At 41.1% G+C, this 18,251-nt stretch overlaps 2 protein-coding genes across 2 annotated transcripts; both read right to left on the reverse strand.

The window, feature by feature from the left end:
- Window positions 1-3,362: 3,362 nt before the first annotated feature.
- LOC147055675 (uncharacterized) lies at window positions 3,363-9,688 on the reverse strand. The gene is made up of 5 exons (XM_085914861.1): window positions 9,116-9,688; window positions 7,637-7,813; window positions 5,836-6,045; window positions 4,580-4,793; window positions 3,363-4,147 (listed from the first exon to the last, which is right to left on the reverse strand). Exons 1-5 carry the CDS (start codon window positions 9,587-9,589, stop codon window positions 3,969-3,971), a joined length of 1,254 nt encoding a protein of 417 aa, XP_085770987.1. The 5' UTR covers window positions 9,590-9,688; the 3' UTR covers window positions 3,363-3,968.
- A 2,838-nt stretch (window positions 9,689-12,526) lies between these two features.
- Window positions 12,527-17,286, reverse strand: prpf18 (PRP18 pre-mRNA processing factor 18 homolog (yeast)). Its single transcript, XM_085915195.1, has 9 exons — window positions 17,085-17,286; window positions 16,452-16,529; window positions 15,169-15,270; window positions 14,809-14,922; window positions 14,354-14,500; window positions 14,114-14,182; window positions 13,896-14,036; window positions 13,450-13,677; window positions 12,527-13,147 (listed from the first exon to the last, which is right to left on the reverse strand). Exons 1-9 carry the CDS (start codon window positions 17,148-17,150, stop codon window positions 13,067-13,069), a joined length of 1,026 nt encoding a protein of 341 aa, XP_085771321.1. The 5' UTR covers window positions 17,151-17,286; the 3' UTR covers window positions 12,527-13,066.
- Between the last annotated feature and the right edge of the window lie 965 nt (window positions 17,287-18,251).

Below are 18,251 nucleotides of genomic sequence, written 5' to 3' on the forward strand. Positions count from 1 at the left end.
CAATTTATGGGTTTTTTTTCACAAAAACGAGTGCTGATTTTTCCTCAGAAATATTTATTAAGAATAAATCATCAATTTATGAATGTCAAAAAAGGCTACAAATACGTTTTTAAAATATCTGCACAGTACATATCTCCTATTTTAATAAAGACAATTATCATAAGGATATTCTTGGCTGTGATCAAAATTCAAAATATGCAGTCTGCAAGATTCAGGACATGACACAAATATTGCCAAAGACACAAATGATACCATTAATTGCTTTCTTTGTGGCTACAACTTGTTTGCGCAGGCAGCAGAGACAAGGCGGCCCTCACTGCGCATCGGATAAGGTGCCGATATCCAAGTCATGCGACAGTGACTTCCTGTCTGCGTGTCAAGACAGCAAGCAAAGGCCCGTCGATACTGGGCCGTGCTGGCGTCTTCTCAAGCAAGCAGGGAAAGGTGAAAACAACATCTTCATTCATTCTTGCTGGGTGTTTATAGTTCATATGAAGGTGAATGCTAAAGGCCAAGATTGGAATAATATACATCTTATTGACTAATTCAGAGGTCATTTTCCCCACTATTTATAGTCTTGGTCTGCTTTTTGGAGCCTTTGATAGGTTTTGATCATTTCATCCTGTTTACTGTTGGCAGCTAATGTACAATAAAAAATGGAGAATCTTTCTAAAAAGGTAATATTGAAATATCATACAATTACACACAAAAAAATATTTTTTAAAATCAAAAATGAATAAAAACATTTTTGAAAATAAGCGTACATTCAATTATTCATGCATTGGTTACAAAGGGCATTGTAAACACTTTTTGCCACACTATTTAGCAAGTTAAAACAGATTTTGTTTAATTCCTTATCCGGCTGCAGAAATACTATAGTATCATTAATGACGTCCTCTCATTTATAAGAAAAGAAAAAAGTGGTGGATTGCTCAGGATATAGCAAGATCAAGTCAATATAAGTGTTGACTAACTTATGTTTAAGTTATGTTTAAGTACTCAATAAATCTTTGTAAAGATAACCCTTACTATACAGTATAACAGAAATATCATTAATGAGGGTCTACCATTTTAAGAAAGGGGCAATGTGGAAACCTCACTATTTGACAAGGTCAAGTGTTTTTTTAACGACAACATAAGCATGAACCAGTTAACATTTTAAAAAAAAAAAGGAAATACTTTTATTGTAAAAATAATTCCAATGCATGCATTTGTTCTTCACTTCATTTTAATCTCGTCATTTTTTGTATACATGTGTTTTTATGTACCACTATTAATTTATTTCTGTGTCTGTTTTGACAAATTTGTGAATTGATCCGCTGGATGAACCAAAGCAATTTTTAAATGTAAAGCAACAGTGCCCTCTTGTGGCAAAATGTAACATGTACCGGGCTCATTTTTCCACACGGGTACAAATCAAGTTCAGGAATTGAGTACAGTACAACTTCCATTTTAGGGGTAGTATTAGAGTCGACAAATGAGTATAACGCAACCGTGCAAGTCAGACTCGCTTAACATGTGTCATTGATCAAAGCCCGCAGTCCCCGTTGGGCAGTCTGATTCATTTACCAACTTGTCATTCCATGCATTGATTATGTTGTCCTTCAACATGTTAATGACATGCAAAGATAAAAGATGTCGTGATTGCGTCTCATCTACGTAATGAGAGGCTTTGCAAAAGAGCAGCGGGCCAATTCAGAGGGGAACACTATTGACCTGGGAGGGTCAAAATGACCCATGATTGAGGCCATTTAGGATTAGAATGGGGACACTTTCTATTTGCTTCACTGATGTGAAAGGTGCAAATTTTATGACCCAACCCAGACTTTGTGCAAGTCAAGTGACCAGTTTGTATGAAACAGATCCATTCGAGGGAATCGTGTACTGTATGTTTCCTGCTTCATCACCTCGGAGGTCATGCATAGCACATATATTGTCAAAATTAGAGGTTCTCAAAATGTTTCCAGGGAGCCCCTCAATCATCATGGCTGCTATTAAAATAGTTTATTGCTCCATCAAAATTTCAAATAATTCATTCAATTCAGGTGTTGTGTCAATGCAGATGCACTCACGATCTTGTTCCAGCATAAAACCATCATCCGCCATGTTGGCATTTATCCACCCTTGAGTTAAGTAAGCGAAATATGTTGGCTGCAGTCCAGTAGTGACACGTCACAAGAACCCTGAACTGGAACGGCCATGGCACACACACACACAATTGACCGTGCCGTGTGTTATCATTTCACGCGGCTGACTGCACACCAGAGACATTCATTGTGCTCCTAAGCAGTCCAAATGTTCCACCGTTATAAAATGTTTGTGACTCTGACTCCAGCTCTGACTCTGACACCAGCTCCGACTCCGCAGGGTTAACACCAGGGTTAGACCTAGGGTTAGAGCTAGAGTTAGGGTTAGAGCTATGGTTAGGGTTAGAGCTAGGGTTAGGGTTAGAGCTAGGATTGGTATTAGAGCTAGGGTTGGAGTTAGAGCTAGGGTTGGAGTTAGGGTTAGAGCTAGGGTTGGTGTTAGAGGGTTAGGGTTAGGGTTTGGGTTAGAGCTAGGGTTAGGGTTGAGGTTGGGGTTAGGGTCAGGGTTTGGTTTGGGTTGGTGTTCAAGCTAGGGTTGGGTTAGAGCTAGAGTTAGGGTTAGGGTCAGGGTCAGGGTTTGGTTCGGGTTGGTATTCGAGATAGGGTTGGGTTTAGGGTTAGGGTTGGGTTAGAGCTAGGGTTAGAGCTAGGGTTGGTGTTAGAGGGTTAGGGTTAGGGTTGGGGTTAGTTAGCTGTGTGATTGTCAACCTTTATGTCATTTGGAGTAATGTGGCAAGAGAGAAGTCATTAAATCGTGTTGTACTTTTCAAAGACACCGCTAGATGACAGCAAATCTCCACTTCAATACCCGATTCTATGACGACAAGGAAAGGATTTAGGAGTAACTCAGTCACTGATTATTAGAGTAGGCTGACTATTTTGTGTCAATTTACAAGAGAGATTTAGAAATGCATGTCTGCCACTCTAGTGCAACAGTAGTCTAGGTCGATTTTTCACATAATAAGTATTTTCTTCATGGAGACATGTTTTCTTTCTTTTGATTAAAATAGCCCAACGATCAAGGATGCTGGAACTTTTTTCTCCCTCAATTTTGAGCTGTTTTGCATGATGCATTACCCCGTCTCCCCTTTACTGAGTGGTGTGTTGAAACCGAGGTGTTCTGAAAAGGAACTTTTTTCAGTGTTGACAGTCACTTGCGACTCTGCTTTGGCAGAGGTACAATAAAAGCAAATTCACCGTTTTATTTTTCTTTACATTATCAATGCAATTAGCGACCAAATATGACTCTTTTGTGGTACTTACGTTTTTCGACTGAGTTTTGCAGGCAGCATTCGCTCATTGTAGAGGAATTACTGACTGATGAATAAACCGGAGGTCACTTGAAGGTTAGGGTTATAAATTAATTCCTACCTTAGCATTGCTTAGAGTTTCAAATACAAATTCGGATTGCCTGGCCAAGGATTGAGGACTACTTCAACTTGAAGTATAATCCTTAAGTATGTCATTATTTTATATACAGTATTAAAAAAGGACACAATCCATCACAAAAAAATTATATTACTCTATCAAAGACATCGGAAACTCAGTCCAGGGCGTTTTTAGGTGAGTTGATGATACTCGTTGGCATTGACGTGACACCTTCTGTCTGTAACTTCGGATTGCGTAGCCAAGGATTGAGGACTACTTCAACTTGAAGTCACTTTAAAAGTATAATCCTTAAGTATGTCATTATTTTACATACAGTATTAAAGAAGGACACAATCCATCACAAAAAAAATGATACTATTCTATCAAAGACATCGGAAACTCAGTCCAGGGCGTTTTTAGGTGAGTTGATGATACTCGTTGGCATTGACGTGACACCTTCCGTCTGTAACTACCAGGGGAACACAGTGTGCACCATCCATGAGAGCAGGAGTTTCAGGCATACATGGACTCAGTCAGACCTGTCTGCTTGAAGGTGCGAGCCACTTGTCTTGAGTGCTGCATCTTGGCCGAGAGAGCCTCCATGACGTCGTACTGGTCCACGGCGGTGGCCGTGCGATAGATGAATGTGCTCATGGACTCCAGGCCTCGTAGGCCTAGATTCACTCCACAGCCTACAAGAGACAATTTGGAGGTCATAATATTTCAAACATATTGGTACAACATTAACTGGTGGACATTCCATAATGAATACTGACTGAATGAATACATTTCAGTATGATGCATTTTTTTTCAATCGTCTGTTCGGAACCGTTTGCCATTATTATACTTCCCACAGATGGGGAAGGCGCACACGCCAGATGGAGCAGCACAATGAATGAAATTAAAGCATTAAACACAAATTCTTTACAGCCGGACAAATCACAGAAAGGCTTTGCAAATTTTCCTCAATACCTGTTTCAAATTTTGCAGAAAACAAAAAGTTGTATAAAAAGTAAGGAAACACTGAACAGTTGACCATACAGATGGACTTGCCAGAAACCACCATTACACTTGGACACATGCGTTGACATTTTTACTGAAGATCAAATTAATATCACCCATACCCGTGTCAAAGTTGAGGACGCGGGCCGCCTCTCCCTCCACGGTGACAGCGACGTTGTCCCCTTCGATGTAGGCGGCGCTGACGCGTCTGTGCGACAGCTGGACCTCAAAGAGGCGGCGGCTGCACTGCATGTGGTAGAGCGTCATGTCATTCAGCCGCGGCTCGATGTCCGTCTTGTACGCGTTGAAGGACTGATAGAAGATGTTCTTCATGATCTATCCGAGCAAAGAAAGAAAGTGACATATTGGACAATAAACCTCTCAAGGAAAGAAATATTTATCGTTCTGTGACTTGCATGTTTGTAACTGTAATGTGATTTTTAAATGAAGATATTTATCTTTTTATCGTGATCTAATTTAAGTGGTTCTTCACAGACAATAAAGAATCCATGCCAGTGCATTGCCATTGAGTATTATTTGTGAGCTTTGTGGGTCATCAAAGGCCTGAAGATGAATATTTTCCAATTCAAGAGTAATGAACATCTCGCAATCTCTCCTCCTGTTCAGTGACGCTTGTCTTCTTTCTAGGCAACCTGGCGCAGGCATCTGTTACCAAGTAATGTAACACGCCAAGTGAATGGACGCCCACGTAGCAACAAGGATGGCCTTGCCACGCACCTGAGTGCGTATATTCTGCGGTCACAAAAAGAAGTACAAACACACACACACACACACCATTCCTCTGAGTGCATCCACAGACTTGAACATGCTTTCAAAAACAACAGTGCGGGCGAACACACACACGCACACATACACACTCTAATGGACTTCGACATAAGCATGGTCCAGCTGCTAAGTGCAAGGTGGTGAATACCTAGAAAAGCACCTTCCGTAAACATGGTTCAGACGTTTGCTCAGTGCATTAGCAGCAGCGTATTTTGTCATTTGGGTGCTAAAGGCAAACCCCATATTTGCATACTGTTAAGACTTTGACGATTGATTTTTATCATCAATTAAAAGATATAAACTTCCTATTTCCCTGCTCTGAATTAAATCCTTAAACTCATTTTAATCGTTATTATTTAATACGTGAATCAGATCATCACTTTTACTGTAATCAATCACATCAAACATCATCAACAGTTTATCATTTTGTCAACAAGATGGAATCGTCCATTGCATGAGAAGTGTGCGGGAGCACTTGGAACAATCATGATGTATTCAGCATGTTTAGTTTTAAGTGTCTGAATTAAGACTAAAGCAATAGCAAGTGCTTTAAATCGAATAAAATCAGAGCCAGAGCATACTAGTATCTCACCGAGGAGTTGGCCGTGTGCCTGAGGAAGCGGACCATCCTGGCATCGGAGGCGGGACAGGCGAGGGCCATGTAGCGATTCCTGAAGGTGCCGTAGATCTTCAAATGGAACCCTTGCTTGGCCAAAGGACTACGGTGCTCCCGCTGGGCTTCCACCCCGTACGCAGACAGGTCAAAGTAGAGACTGTGGGCACGGGTCTCCGGAGTGGGCACCTGATGAGAAAACAGCAACAGAAAAACAGGCACAACATTTCAACTAGGGAATTGGCATTGTAGGTTTAGTGTTGTGGCCTGTTTACACAATATCGCCCCATACTGAGTTTCTCTGACCATGATTCAATTAGATAGACAGAGTGAAGATTCAGAGCCACTTTCAAGTAATTGCTGGGATACAAGATCCGGTATAACAACGAAGAAAATGCATAAAACATTGTCGCTATCATTGATAAAGGCTTGATGTTGGCGACGTTTTATAAATGGTTGTCAGTATTTGTTCTGGGAAAAATGGCAAAGTAGAAGTTGCATTCCAGTTTACGGTTAGAAATGTCTATGCTAGTGATTGATTTAATTGGTGTTGGGATTATGGGGGGGCTCCCTGGAAACATTTTGAGAACCTCGAATTTGGACAATATATGTGCTATGCACGACCTCCGAAACATACAGTACACGATTCCCTCTAATGGATCTATTTCAGTCCAACACTACAACATTACATCCCCATCCTCCCTTCAGCCGGAATTGATCCATCTCCCTTGTAGTGACATAAAGCAGCCAAGCGGGATCAAACAGCATTTAGTGGATGGCGAGATGATGGGGACCGGGACAGGGACGGGAAAGGACGGCGAGCAAGGCTGACAGGGTCGTATCCTGGGAGGCAAATTCAATCAGAACAGGAAACAAGCCTGGAGGGGAGGGGAGGGGGGGGGGGGGTCAAATTAAGAGGAGGCCACATGACCTCTGTAGTGTAGAGGATGTGATGTGAATTGTTTAATCGCAAAAGAGACTGTGTACCACCATGTACAGTGGGCATAAAAAGTCTACACACCCCTATTCAAATGCCTGGTTTTGCGGCATAAAGAAATGACACCAAGACAACTTTAGAACCTTTTCCACTATTAAAGTGAACTGTAACAAGTACAAGACCATATTTTTTTTTAGATTTTTAAGAGGGGAAGTAAAAGTTCAGTCTTGTTTTTTGGACATAGCACAAATGTGTACATGAGATTTTGGTATGGTCTAATGACATCAACATTTTGGCCATAATTCCAAAAGGTATGTTTGGTGTAAACACAACCCTGCTCAGTGCTCGCGACAAAAATAACACCATACTTACACATAAGGTTGTTTTTCTTGAGCTGAAACTGAGTCGAGGTGGATGACTTGATGAATAGTTCAGAAAAAAATGTCATTGTTAGCACAGAACATTCAGGCTTCAGTGGGAAAGCCATAACAAATATCAGGAAACGCTTACCAAAACATCCCAACAGTTTCAGTTGAGTTGTACAGGTTCTAAGTCACATTAACACATATCAAATATTGGTGCCTGTATTTATATTGGGTAATAAATGTTGGAAATTGTCAATAAAACTAAAGGTATCTTCTGCCCCAGGAGAGGCAATTTTCACAAAGTCAAAATACTTTTACTGACATGCTTATATTCATCTTCGCTTTTATTATTACCCATTTGCTCAATGTGTGGCTTTATGGTCTCTTTAATATCCTACAATATCCTGTTTGGACTGACTCCCCTCACCAATTGCTCCGTACACTTCAGTATGTTTGTCCTTGCGTTTGTTTATTGCACCTGTCTCTGGTCCAGCCTCTCGATGCTGGCGTTGGCTCCGTAGGCGTGGCACGACTCCACCGTGTAGTCGGAGCTGAGACCCAGTACGGAGCAGGAGTCGCCGCAAGAGCCGTCGGCCACGACAATTACACGTGGCCACTCCCTGGCAGGGATGCGTCGCAGGTAATCCTCAGTGAACTAGTGAAAAAAAAACACCTGTATTATCTCGCCATTATAGAAAAATGCAGTGGCACATCATCTGGAGCAGGTCACATTCATCTATTCATAACATGACCAGAAAAAAAAAATATTGTATTTATTTTTTTATTTATAAATTATTATTTTTTTGGCATTTATTTATTGTCTCTTCTATCACACTGATTGCAGGTGGGTCTGCGGCGTATTCCTGTGATAAAAGACAGTTATGTGGCAGTAATGCAAAGCTACTTTTTTTTTCTTGACAGAAGTCTTCCTCTTTATCTTGCAAAGTCATCGGCGCCAAGGCGAAATTTGGACGTGTGAATGTAAAACAAACTGGTCATGTGCAGGTTTGGATTGGGAGCATTGCTGTTTAATGAGGCGGAGAGGGGGACAAAAGTCTCTGGTCTGCAGCCATGACACAAATATTCAGTGAGCATTCAGTCCATCACCCACTGCATACAAATAATACATTCATGCCAACTCTTTCCACATTTTTGAACTTATTTCTGTGGGCCGGGTTGAGCTCTGGCAGGAGAGAGAAGGGATGAGGTGTCTCCCATTATTCTCATGATTTCAGTTGTGTGTATGCACAGGGGGAAGGAACCTGTAACCTGAACAGTCAGATCTATTTTTTATTTAAAAAATCATTATGTGGTTGCACAAGTGTACACACCCTCTTTTACATGGATGTGTTTATCCGACTGCATTTTTTTTGCATGTGTTTGTGAGGAATTCAAGCTTCATGGCCATAATTCCAAAATGTATGTTTGGTTGCTTGTTTGGATATTAGAATATACTATCTGATTTGTCATTTTAGAACTTAGCCACAACCTCTATCACAAGGGGATGTGCACACTCGTATGACACCCTTTTCAGTTATTTTATTTTCCTTTTTTCCATTTTTTTTAACAATTGAATGTTACGGGTTAGAGGCCACATTAATCATAGAAGGTTTTTTAAATGATTTATCTTGGTCATATTTTTGCATCACTAAAACATGGCATTTAAAAAGGCATATGTAGACCTTTTTAAAGTCACTATATATGTAGATATGTGAGAAAATTATTTCCACACACCTGATGATGGTGTTTTAGTTGCCAATTTGTCCCTTTAGAAGTGGCTATCATACCTTACGGTAGTTTTAAAATCTTCTCAATACTGTAGAACAATTTCTGACTCCTTTTTAGATTAATACTGCACCAGGCGGTTCAACTCACCTTTTTTAGTTTTTGCCCCCCAGAAGTACTTCGGCATCAAGTGTTGTGAAAAGGCATAAAAAAATGTACGTGTTGCAAATACCTTAGTGCCGAGTTGCACCCTGACGTCCACCTGCTGCTTCTTCTTCTCCAGGATGCTGAGCAGGTACTCCTGGAACACGCCCATTCTGGTGAAGAAGTGCTCATCGTGCCAGCATCCCTCCATGTTGTCAAAGTCCACGCCGAGTCCCAGCAAAAAGTCAACGCTGCGTGGGTCCAAGGCGATCTGCTGCGGCCGGCAGAGCAGCGCGCTCCGGTTGCGCTCGTCCAGCACGGTCAGCTTCAGCACCTTCCCCGAGCGGACAGCGACCAGGGCGGCCGTCAGTCCTACGGGACCCGATCCCACAACAAGCACCGAGATGCGGGCGCGCCACCGCCGGACGCCGTCCAGGCCGGCTTTGAGCGCCACGTAAACTGCCACCGCCACCACCGTGCTGAGCGCCGTGTCGTAGGCGAGGGCGCGGAACGTGTCATCAGCCTCCTCCACGCCGACGTGTTGAGATTGCACGCCGTCCATGACCCGAGGACGCGGAGGAGGCGGCGGTGGCGGTTTTGTCTGGATAAGAGGCAGGAAGAGAACGGCCTCCCTTTCGTCCGTCAGCGAGAGGGAGAAGGAAGGCTGTCCCACCGGGTAAACACTGGCCGCCTGCGACGTGCCATGTGCGTTCTCCCTCCCCTTAGGTCTTGCTCACTCCCTCCCTCGCTCTCTCTGAGAGTATAGGGCCAAATACCAAAAGTTAACCCTTAGCCGTATTGGTTTGATCAAATATGCCCCGTTTGGACATTTGACAGCAATATTAAATAACAAATACCCCAAATGTCATTCTTTCACCTGAAACTGAATGATCTATAATAGGATAATCAAAAAATCCCATTCTTTTGTACACGCAAGTTGGTTGCAGGGCAAATGTGACTCATGTCTATTAGTTATCAGTGGATTAAATCAAGAATCTTGACTTTCCATACATGTGTGTTTTTTGTGGGACAGCGGTGGTAACATTCCGAAAGGAGTTTGAAACCATCCCAAGAAAGGGCAATGTTCCCACCACATTTGGAAAAGTTACCACATTGGAACATGGGGGGAAAACTTACATCAGGAAAAATGTCCAAGTCATGTATATGTGTTTTCTTACAGGACATTAGTGACTTTGTTTGTGGGAGAACTTGAAATAGTCCTGAGAACTGTTGCATGTTATCACCACGTTTGCACAAGTTCTTATCATGATCTTCAAAAAGGTCACAGGAGAATCTCAAAACAGTGAGAGTGATGAACAGTACAAACGTATGTATATCTATTTTCAAGGGATAGAGGGGTTGGTGTTCATGAAGAGAGTTTGAAAAAGTCCAGAGAATTGTATCTCCATCACATTGACCCACTTTTCTGGGTCGATCAAATTTTTAAATCAGCAGTTTCATGCGTGAAATGCACATATGTTTGGAAAGAAAAATCCACAATATAGGATGAATTGTACACAAATGTTTTGATTTCAAACCCCAGAATTGACAAGTGTGCTGTTGCTTTGATTTCTGCAAAAGCAGATGCAATTCCACAGCAGCAGGTGACGGCGGTTCTGGTTCTACCAATCCATAAATGGGAGCCTTTGTCCCTCTTTTCTTGATTCAATCCTACGCTTTGAACAAAAGGAGCTCAGAGAACAGCTTTTCAATCAGCTTGCCTGCATCCTCATCAGAGAGACAAATCCTTAAGGCCTCACTGTTGCCATGGTGGATGACATTAAAGCATTCAATTCTATATGCAAAGTAGGACGCAGTTGTTATGCCATTAAGGAAAAGAGACCAAGAAACTCGAATGGAAAAACACGACAAACCAAATGTTAGGTACCAAGTACTTTGTTACTGTATTTAAGTGATATTTTCAGTTATCTGTTACTGTAATTTTCTGTCGACATACCATCAATTCACATTGGCTTCCTCGCAATGAAAGGGCAATATCACTTGGTGGTGTCGATAAATCCTTAAGATGGTTTGCCAACTGTCAAAAAAGACCACATTGGAAAAATAAGGAAAGACAAAATATTAGTATACAATCACGTTTTAAGCTTGTATTTTCCGTATCGGTATATTAATGTCGAGAACAAATGTTAACTTTAATTTTTAATGTTAATTATGTGCGCTGGATCAATAAAGGTTTGTATTAAAAACAAAATTGGGAAAATGGTTTCAACTGATTTCACCAACATTTAGTAACGGTGCCCCTGTACAACATTTGGACTGCTTAGGAGCACAATGAATGTCTCTGGTGTGCAGTCAGCCGCGTGAAATGATAACACACAGCACAGTCAATTGTGTGTGTGTGTGTGCCATGGCCGTTCCAGTTCAGGGTTCTTGTGACGTGTCACTACTGGACTGGAGCCAACATATTTCGCTTACTTAACTCAAGGGCGGATAAATGCCAACATGGCTGAACAAACACAATGATCCCCTCACAGTATGCAAACATTTCAGCATTCCCGCTGTTGGAATAAATTGTCACCGTACGTCAGCGCAGGAGAATCCGACACCGGCAATTTGCTTGTCAACCTAACCTGGCTCAGCCTGGCCAAGTAATGACGTGCGGAGTAGGCGAAGCCGGAGCCGTAGTGACGCGCACGCACAGCAGACCAGACGACTGGGAACATCAGGAACACCAAATCACCATGGTTACACACATACAGTGTAATAAGGTTGGAGAGTGAGTGACGTCGGACTCTACTATCTCATCAACATTCTGGAGCGCGGCCATCTGCATTCTGGAATAATACATCTATACAAGGGATATGGTGACACTCTTTTGAAATAGAGTTTTAAAATAATATTTTCAAACATTTGCAAAGGAGATCTTTTATCTGGGAAAAAATGTTAGCACCAAGTCTAACATTAAATAAAATATTCATCTAATGATGATATCACAGAGAAATCAGATAAGAGCCTAATTTCAAAACACTTTAGTAAGACTGTGCAAAAGAAAAAACTGAATCGTAGAATAAAGAATGGCATAACTTGGTTATCCTTGAAAAAAAAATAGAGCTGAAGGCCATGGAAAATAAATTACATAAATTGGAATTTCCCTGGAAAAAAAGCAACAACTGAACTCCTTGTAAATTTAATAGGTTAAAAAAAATACTTGAAAAAGGTACAATGCAATACATTATTTAAATTTTCCTAACAATCTAACAAAAAAGGTAAGAGCCTGATGTGAGAATGTTTTTTTTAAAAAGCTCCCCGAATTAGGGTCGACATGAAAGAAAACCCCCTATATGAGTAGAAAATATGACAAACTAGAGTTTCTGAAACCTTTTCTTTAATGTTTTGAAAATAACATAATAGGGGTGACAGTGATTTCAGATAACTGAGAATTTAGTAGGAATTTATTTATATATAAGAAAATGGAGCTTTCGAGAGTGCTCTTTTAATATTTGGAAACATTTTATTTTTAGGAGGAACGCCTACCTCCCCCCCCCCCCCCCCCCCCCGATAGCAGATATACCTGATTACAGACTAATTTAGAGGGATTTTAGATTATTTGGGGTTGCCTAGAACACGCCATGTATAAATAGAAAGCTGCTTCTTTTACAGCATGCGGTTGGAAAATAGTGCAGCTGTTTTGGTATGATTTCCTACTAAATTCTCCAGAGTACACTGAAAAAAGCAAGCACAACAAAAGATACACGCGCCTGATTTGGCAGTGGTGGGTGGGTGTAATAAAACTTACACTCAAGGATCTTCCGTTTTCGACAGGACAGTGGCTCATACTAAATGCTAAATTGCAAATGTTTCCTGAAAGAACAAAATTCTGAGAGTGTACATGATTACGCATGTGCTCAAAAGACCAACAGGCTATTATCTGCTGAGAAAAATGAGATGGGGAGCAAACCAATGAGCGTCACGACGAGTCTGAGGGGGATTGGTGTCATCTCCGTCAAAAAGTGAATTTTGCAACAACTTTCCATCTTGACACAATCCATCTGCTTGAATGTTCAGTCGCGGCGTGACATTAAAGCGCGTTGTACTCCACACACTTGGATGGAACCGTCGTGAAGTGTTTTTGGCAGATGGTCATCAGCCTCTTGAGTCCCTGCGCAGGAGAAAGAAAATTGTGTCATTTGGCAAGTAGTGAATGAAATGGAAATGTGTGCACGTGTGCAAGGTTCAATAAAGACTCAAAATTGTCTTCAAGTGAGTATACGAGTAAATGTTTGTGCCCTGTGATTGACTCTCAGCCATTTCGGGTGGTACCCTGCCTCTCCAGTTCACCCACCATCAATGTATGGGTGGATGTCTCAATGGATGTTATTGACTGTTGATTCAGTTTGGCCGTTTTGTAAACCCAACATGGATAACCAAAATAAGCATTTTGTCGCGGGACCGTTTGCACACCTGAATATACTTCCTCTGCGTTTCATCGTTGAGGACGTGAGCCACGTGCTTGGAGAAGATCTTCTCTCTGCCCGTACGGGCGTGGATGCCCACCATGGTCACACCAATGGGCCAGGGGGCGTTTCCGATGGCCATCTGGAGATAGGCGTCGTTTGCCTTGACGTACTCTCTCTCCAGCATGAATTTGATGATGTCGGTGATGGACTCCTTGATGTCAGCTGGTAAACCCTGACGTGACACAGAGAAAAATTAAGTCGGCTGTGAAAGCTGAGTATTGTATGTGGGGCTGCAAAATAATGGAATTTTATTTTCGTAGGAAGTGATGGATATTTATGTGCATGAACTCAATTGTAAGTATATGCATGAAATATAAATGACACAAGTCAACAGTAGATGTAGACACATGACTGTCAGCATACACCAAGCAAACAGCCACAACACGCTACCTTCTTCCTGAGCTTCCTAAAGAGAGGTTTGAGGTACGACTCTGTCTGCGAGTGGGTGGCACTGGCCAGCTTCCCCTGAACGCTGCGCTTCACATAGTCCTCGCGACTGTTCAGATCTTTGGCCCACACGCCAAGAAGGAACTGGAATGGGAACAGAAATGAGAATCAAGTCAACTGGCAGAGAGCCTCGTGGCAACGATTGGCTCCAGTTGTCTTACGCGCAAGAACTTGTCGATGACCTCCTGGTCCCCGTCGTCATCCCCTCTTCCCAGAGTTTTACCGAGAGCCTGTATGGGTGATAAATATGCATTGGACGACATCCTGTGTGGAGCTCTTAGTATAAGTAGCGGGCACACACAAATGAGACTCTTGAACTAAGAAACAGCCTTGCTTTGAAGGTTAGTCAGTTTTTAGGCAACCCCCTATTTCATGTCAAATCTTCCAGGATGTGTGAGTACCTCCAGTTCTTCAATAGTGGTGTTCTCTTCATGCACTTTGAGGTCGTGCTGCGTGTCCTGTTCTCCCGGCTCTGTCCCACCAACAATTTCGTTTAGGTACTGCTGGTCAATCTTGTCCATGGCCGTCTTCAGGTCATTTCTATAACCCTACGCCGCAGAGGCAGTTGATGGTAATAACATGAACAACATGATAAACACAGCTTGTGCTCTTGTGTTGCAGCTGAGCTCTGACTGTCAAGTGCAATGTGGAGTACTGGTCAGACAGTTTACCGTGGTTTTAATTTGACTTGAGTGGCCGCATATGTGAAGCTCACTCATAGCCTAAATTTTGGCTTGCAACAAATAAACCAAGTGATCGCTCGTAACTGAAAAAGTCCCAAGTTGGCTCACTGGCAACTTAAAGTATCACTGCGTTATTGGTTTTGTATTCCACCTAACGGTGCGTGGAGCTATACCTTGTTCACTTCTGGAGTCAGAATCTCAATCTTACGGAGTCTCTGGAAGGCATCGTAGTCGGACTCTCCGAACAGTCGGATTGGCTCACCTCGTTCCCTCAGCCGTCGGATGACCTAGTCACATTGATGCAAAAGACACATTTGTGTAATCATGAGTGTCTTGCTGGGAACCTTCTAACGATTTTAGGCTCAACATCTACTTCATTTGATTATGAAGACATGCTGAGCACATCTTCCAGGCTCAATACGACATCTTTCAAAGTAGCTTATAAAAGTCCACACACTGAGGACCACTACTAAGGAAACGTGCTCTTTCTTCTCTGTGATGAATTAAAGTGAAATGGACCCAGTTGAACTCACCTCCTGCCTTGACAGCGTCATGGGCAGCTTCTCTTCCGTTAGTTCCAACTCCAACACGGGATTAGCAGAGGTGGATGTTTCATTCTCTTCTTTTTTATCAATCTTCAACAGAAAAATGAATACACAGAGTTAAGTATTTGAATCTCAGATGAAATGCAGATTCAATGAGTGAAATTTGAGGCGGCAAGAACTTTTGGATGTCAGGATTCAATGAGGATGACAGCACAGATTTCCATGCATATATTCCTGAAACTCCAAAGAAAAGAAAACTGTGATGTATTCTCAAATTGACTGCAAGCGGTTACTTCTTCAAAAATAAAGTGGTGAACTCCAACATGCTTTCATTGACTCATGCAGAACTGATAATTTGAGGATGTTTTTAATAGGTTTAACCAAAATAATCTGGTAGAGCAAAAATGAGCAATTTAAATGATGGCGGGGCCCACAATTTTTCATCGGAGACACTCACGGGGTCAAATATAAGCACACACTTCCTAAACAACATCATACAAAAAAAAATAAACAATCAACCGCCAACATACATTTTCCATGAAAAATGGTGGTTTGACCCCCCCCAAAAAAAACAAATGAAAATGGTTTTATTGTTAAAAAAAAAATCTGTAATCACAAGAGTAAACATGATCATAATTTCTCTCCCACTATTAAAAACAAATCAAACGCGGAGAACAACAAATAAAAATGTTGTAAATAATAGAACAGTAATCAAAGTAAAAAAAAAAAAAAAAAAAAAGTAATTTTAGAACAAACACGTCCAATTTCAAATCAATCTCCATGCGGACAAGCACATTAAAGATGTGTTCTGATTTGTCAGTGTGGCTTCTGTTCCTTGTTAACTTTTAATAATTCAATGAAACAAGTCCAGTACAAGGAGCAGATGAAATTACATATCACCATGGAGAACTGAATCAAAGTCATTGCAGGTATCAAAAGGTATCAAGGAACTAGAAGCAGTAGGACAATGTGCATTACAAAAAGAAAAAGTAAACTCAAAACTCTTTCAACCATGCATCCTATCCTATCAGTTACCCATACCTGGCTGTCAGGAGTCTCTCTCTGTACCTACAAATGCAGGTGGGCAAGTTAAGGAGAAACAGCACAGTGAGGACAAATACAGACACTAAATGCACACCTGAACCACCTTGCAGGTGTACGGTTGTGTGCGAGAAAGAGTAGGTGAGTGCGTGTGCATGCGCCTGAACGGTGACAAAATATTGAAGAGATTTAAGATCTGTTTGTGTGTTTGAATATGAACAAGAATCCACCTTATGGCCGCATCTTTGGAAATAGTCCTCCTCCTCCTTGCGAGCAAGATCTCCTCTTTTGAAGAACCTTTTGGAGTCCTAGGAACAAACAAAGGGGGTATTATGATTTACTTCTGCTGCGGGGGCAACATAGTAAATGGTACACATGAACACACGACTGAGTAATACGAGATTCACAAACACAATCTAGTCTAAAGCAGCAGTACTTTGCTGAATAGAAGCCACACGTACTTTGCACACAGAAACAATCAGGCCGAATCAGATCATCCCCACACACACAGACACACAAAACATATACATATCGTATAGTGCAAATACAAGTACATATTACACATATATATACTTACACAATTGAAAATTGTACACTCAAAGGTTAAATTTACGGTACAGGATGGGCACCAAGTTTTTTGCTATTTTCATCCAGTTTGCACAACTTTAACGCTTCGGACAACATTTGCTGATAATAATAATAATAATAACTTCAGCTTTGTAAATAAAGCTAGCCTGAGGGTTAAGGCTCTGTAGCTCGAGAGGCATAGATATAATAACATTTAAAAGAGAAGTGCTTCTAGAACGTTCGTCAAAACAACAAGTTAGCATTAGCAAAGGGGCTAAACTAGCCAACACACTCACGTCAACGAGTTGTTTTTCCTCGAGGAGTTTCCTCTTCCTCGCGATCTCTGCTTTGAGAATATCCATCCCGGGTATATAATAGTAATCGATGTTTATTTTCTTCCTAAAACAAACGCATGCTACTCAAAAACGATCATCAAGTGCCTACATTAGCAGCAATTTCACGGCAGGAAGTAAAACGATGAAATTTCAGTTTAAGAGAATGTTCGGCTACTGACGAGCATATTTCAAAATAAAATCATTGAACTCGGAGGCGATTCTTTAGATTAAAAATACATAATCAAGTAGGCGTATAAATATGTGTCCTATTAACCATGCAGCCTGTATTTTTAAAATCAAAATCCATGGAAAATTGTTTCAAACAAATTAAGTAGCATAAACTGTTGTGCAGTTCATGAAGTGGTGTCTTTTGGAAATGAAGGATGCTTGAAACATTAATATGTGTTCAAATTAATATTGTTTATAATATAATACATTACAGAGAAATACTGCAGTTCAGTGTTTGTGTCTTTTTTGAATGACTTGTACAAGTGGTCGTTTATAGTGATGCATTCATCTTCAAAAACAGAAAATCTGGTGTTCACTTTGACTATCAAATTTTTTGATTTAGAGGTGACTCGAATCGATTTGTCTTATTCATGTCAGTATATTGCAACTGGTGACATTGACTTTGTCTACAATTAAATGTACTTCATTTCACGGTGCACCTTGAATTGTCAATAAAGCTGAACCAAGGCATTTGTGTTTTATTTTTTTGTAATTTGCTTATTTAACAAAATAAGAACGTGGGGAAATTAGCATATTTATTTGAATTTGTGTTTTGACTAATTCTGATCTAAAGTCTTCCATCTGGAGGTGAATGGCTGAGGGTTAATTTGGAGGGAAAACATCAAATTAAAGGTACACTCCATGGTAGAGATTCAATTGCCAGACTCGGTGACTTGTTAAAGGGGATGTTGAAGCAGCCACAGTGTTGACAAAGGACCCATGGCGATCGCGATCATTTCCTAATTTTATTTTATAACAAATATTTCCTCCTACACAATTAATTACGGTTAGTATATTTTTTAATTAGGATACATGACTCTCATGCTGATAATCACAAACAAATTTTCCACGAGGAAACTCTAAAAAGAACAAATATTTGCCATTTACTGTCAGGCAGTG

Source organism: Syngnathus leptorhynchus, chromosome 6 (assembly GCF_054491065.1).
Source record: "Syngnathus leptorhynchus isolate UIUO chromosome 6, UIUO_Slep, whole genome shotgun sequence".
NCBI classification, from domain to species: Eukaryota; Metazoa; Chordata; class Actinopteri; order Syngnathiformes; family Syngnathidae; genus Syngnathus; species Syngnathus leptorhynchus.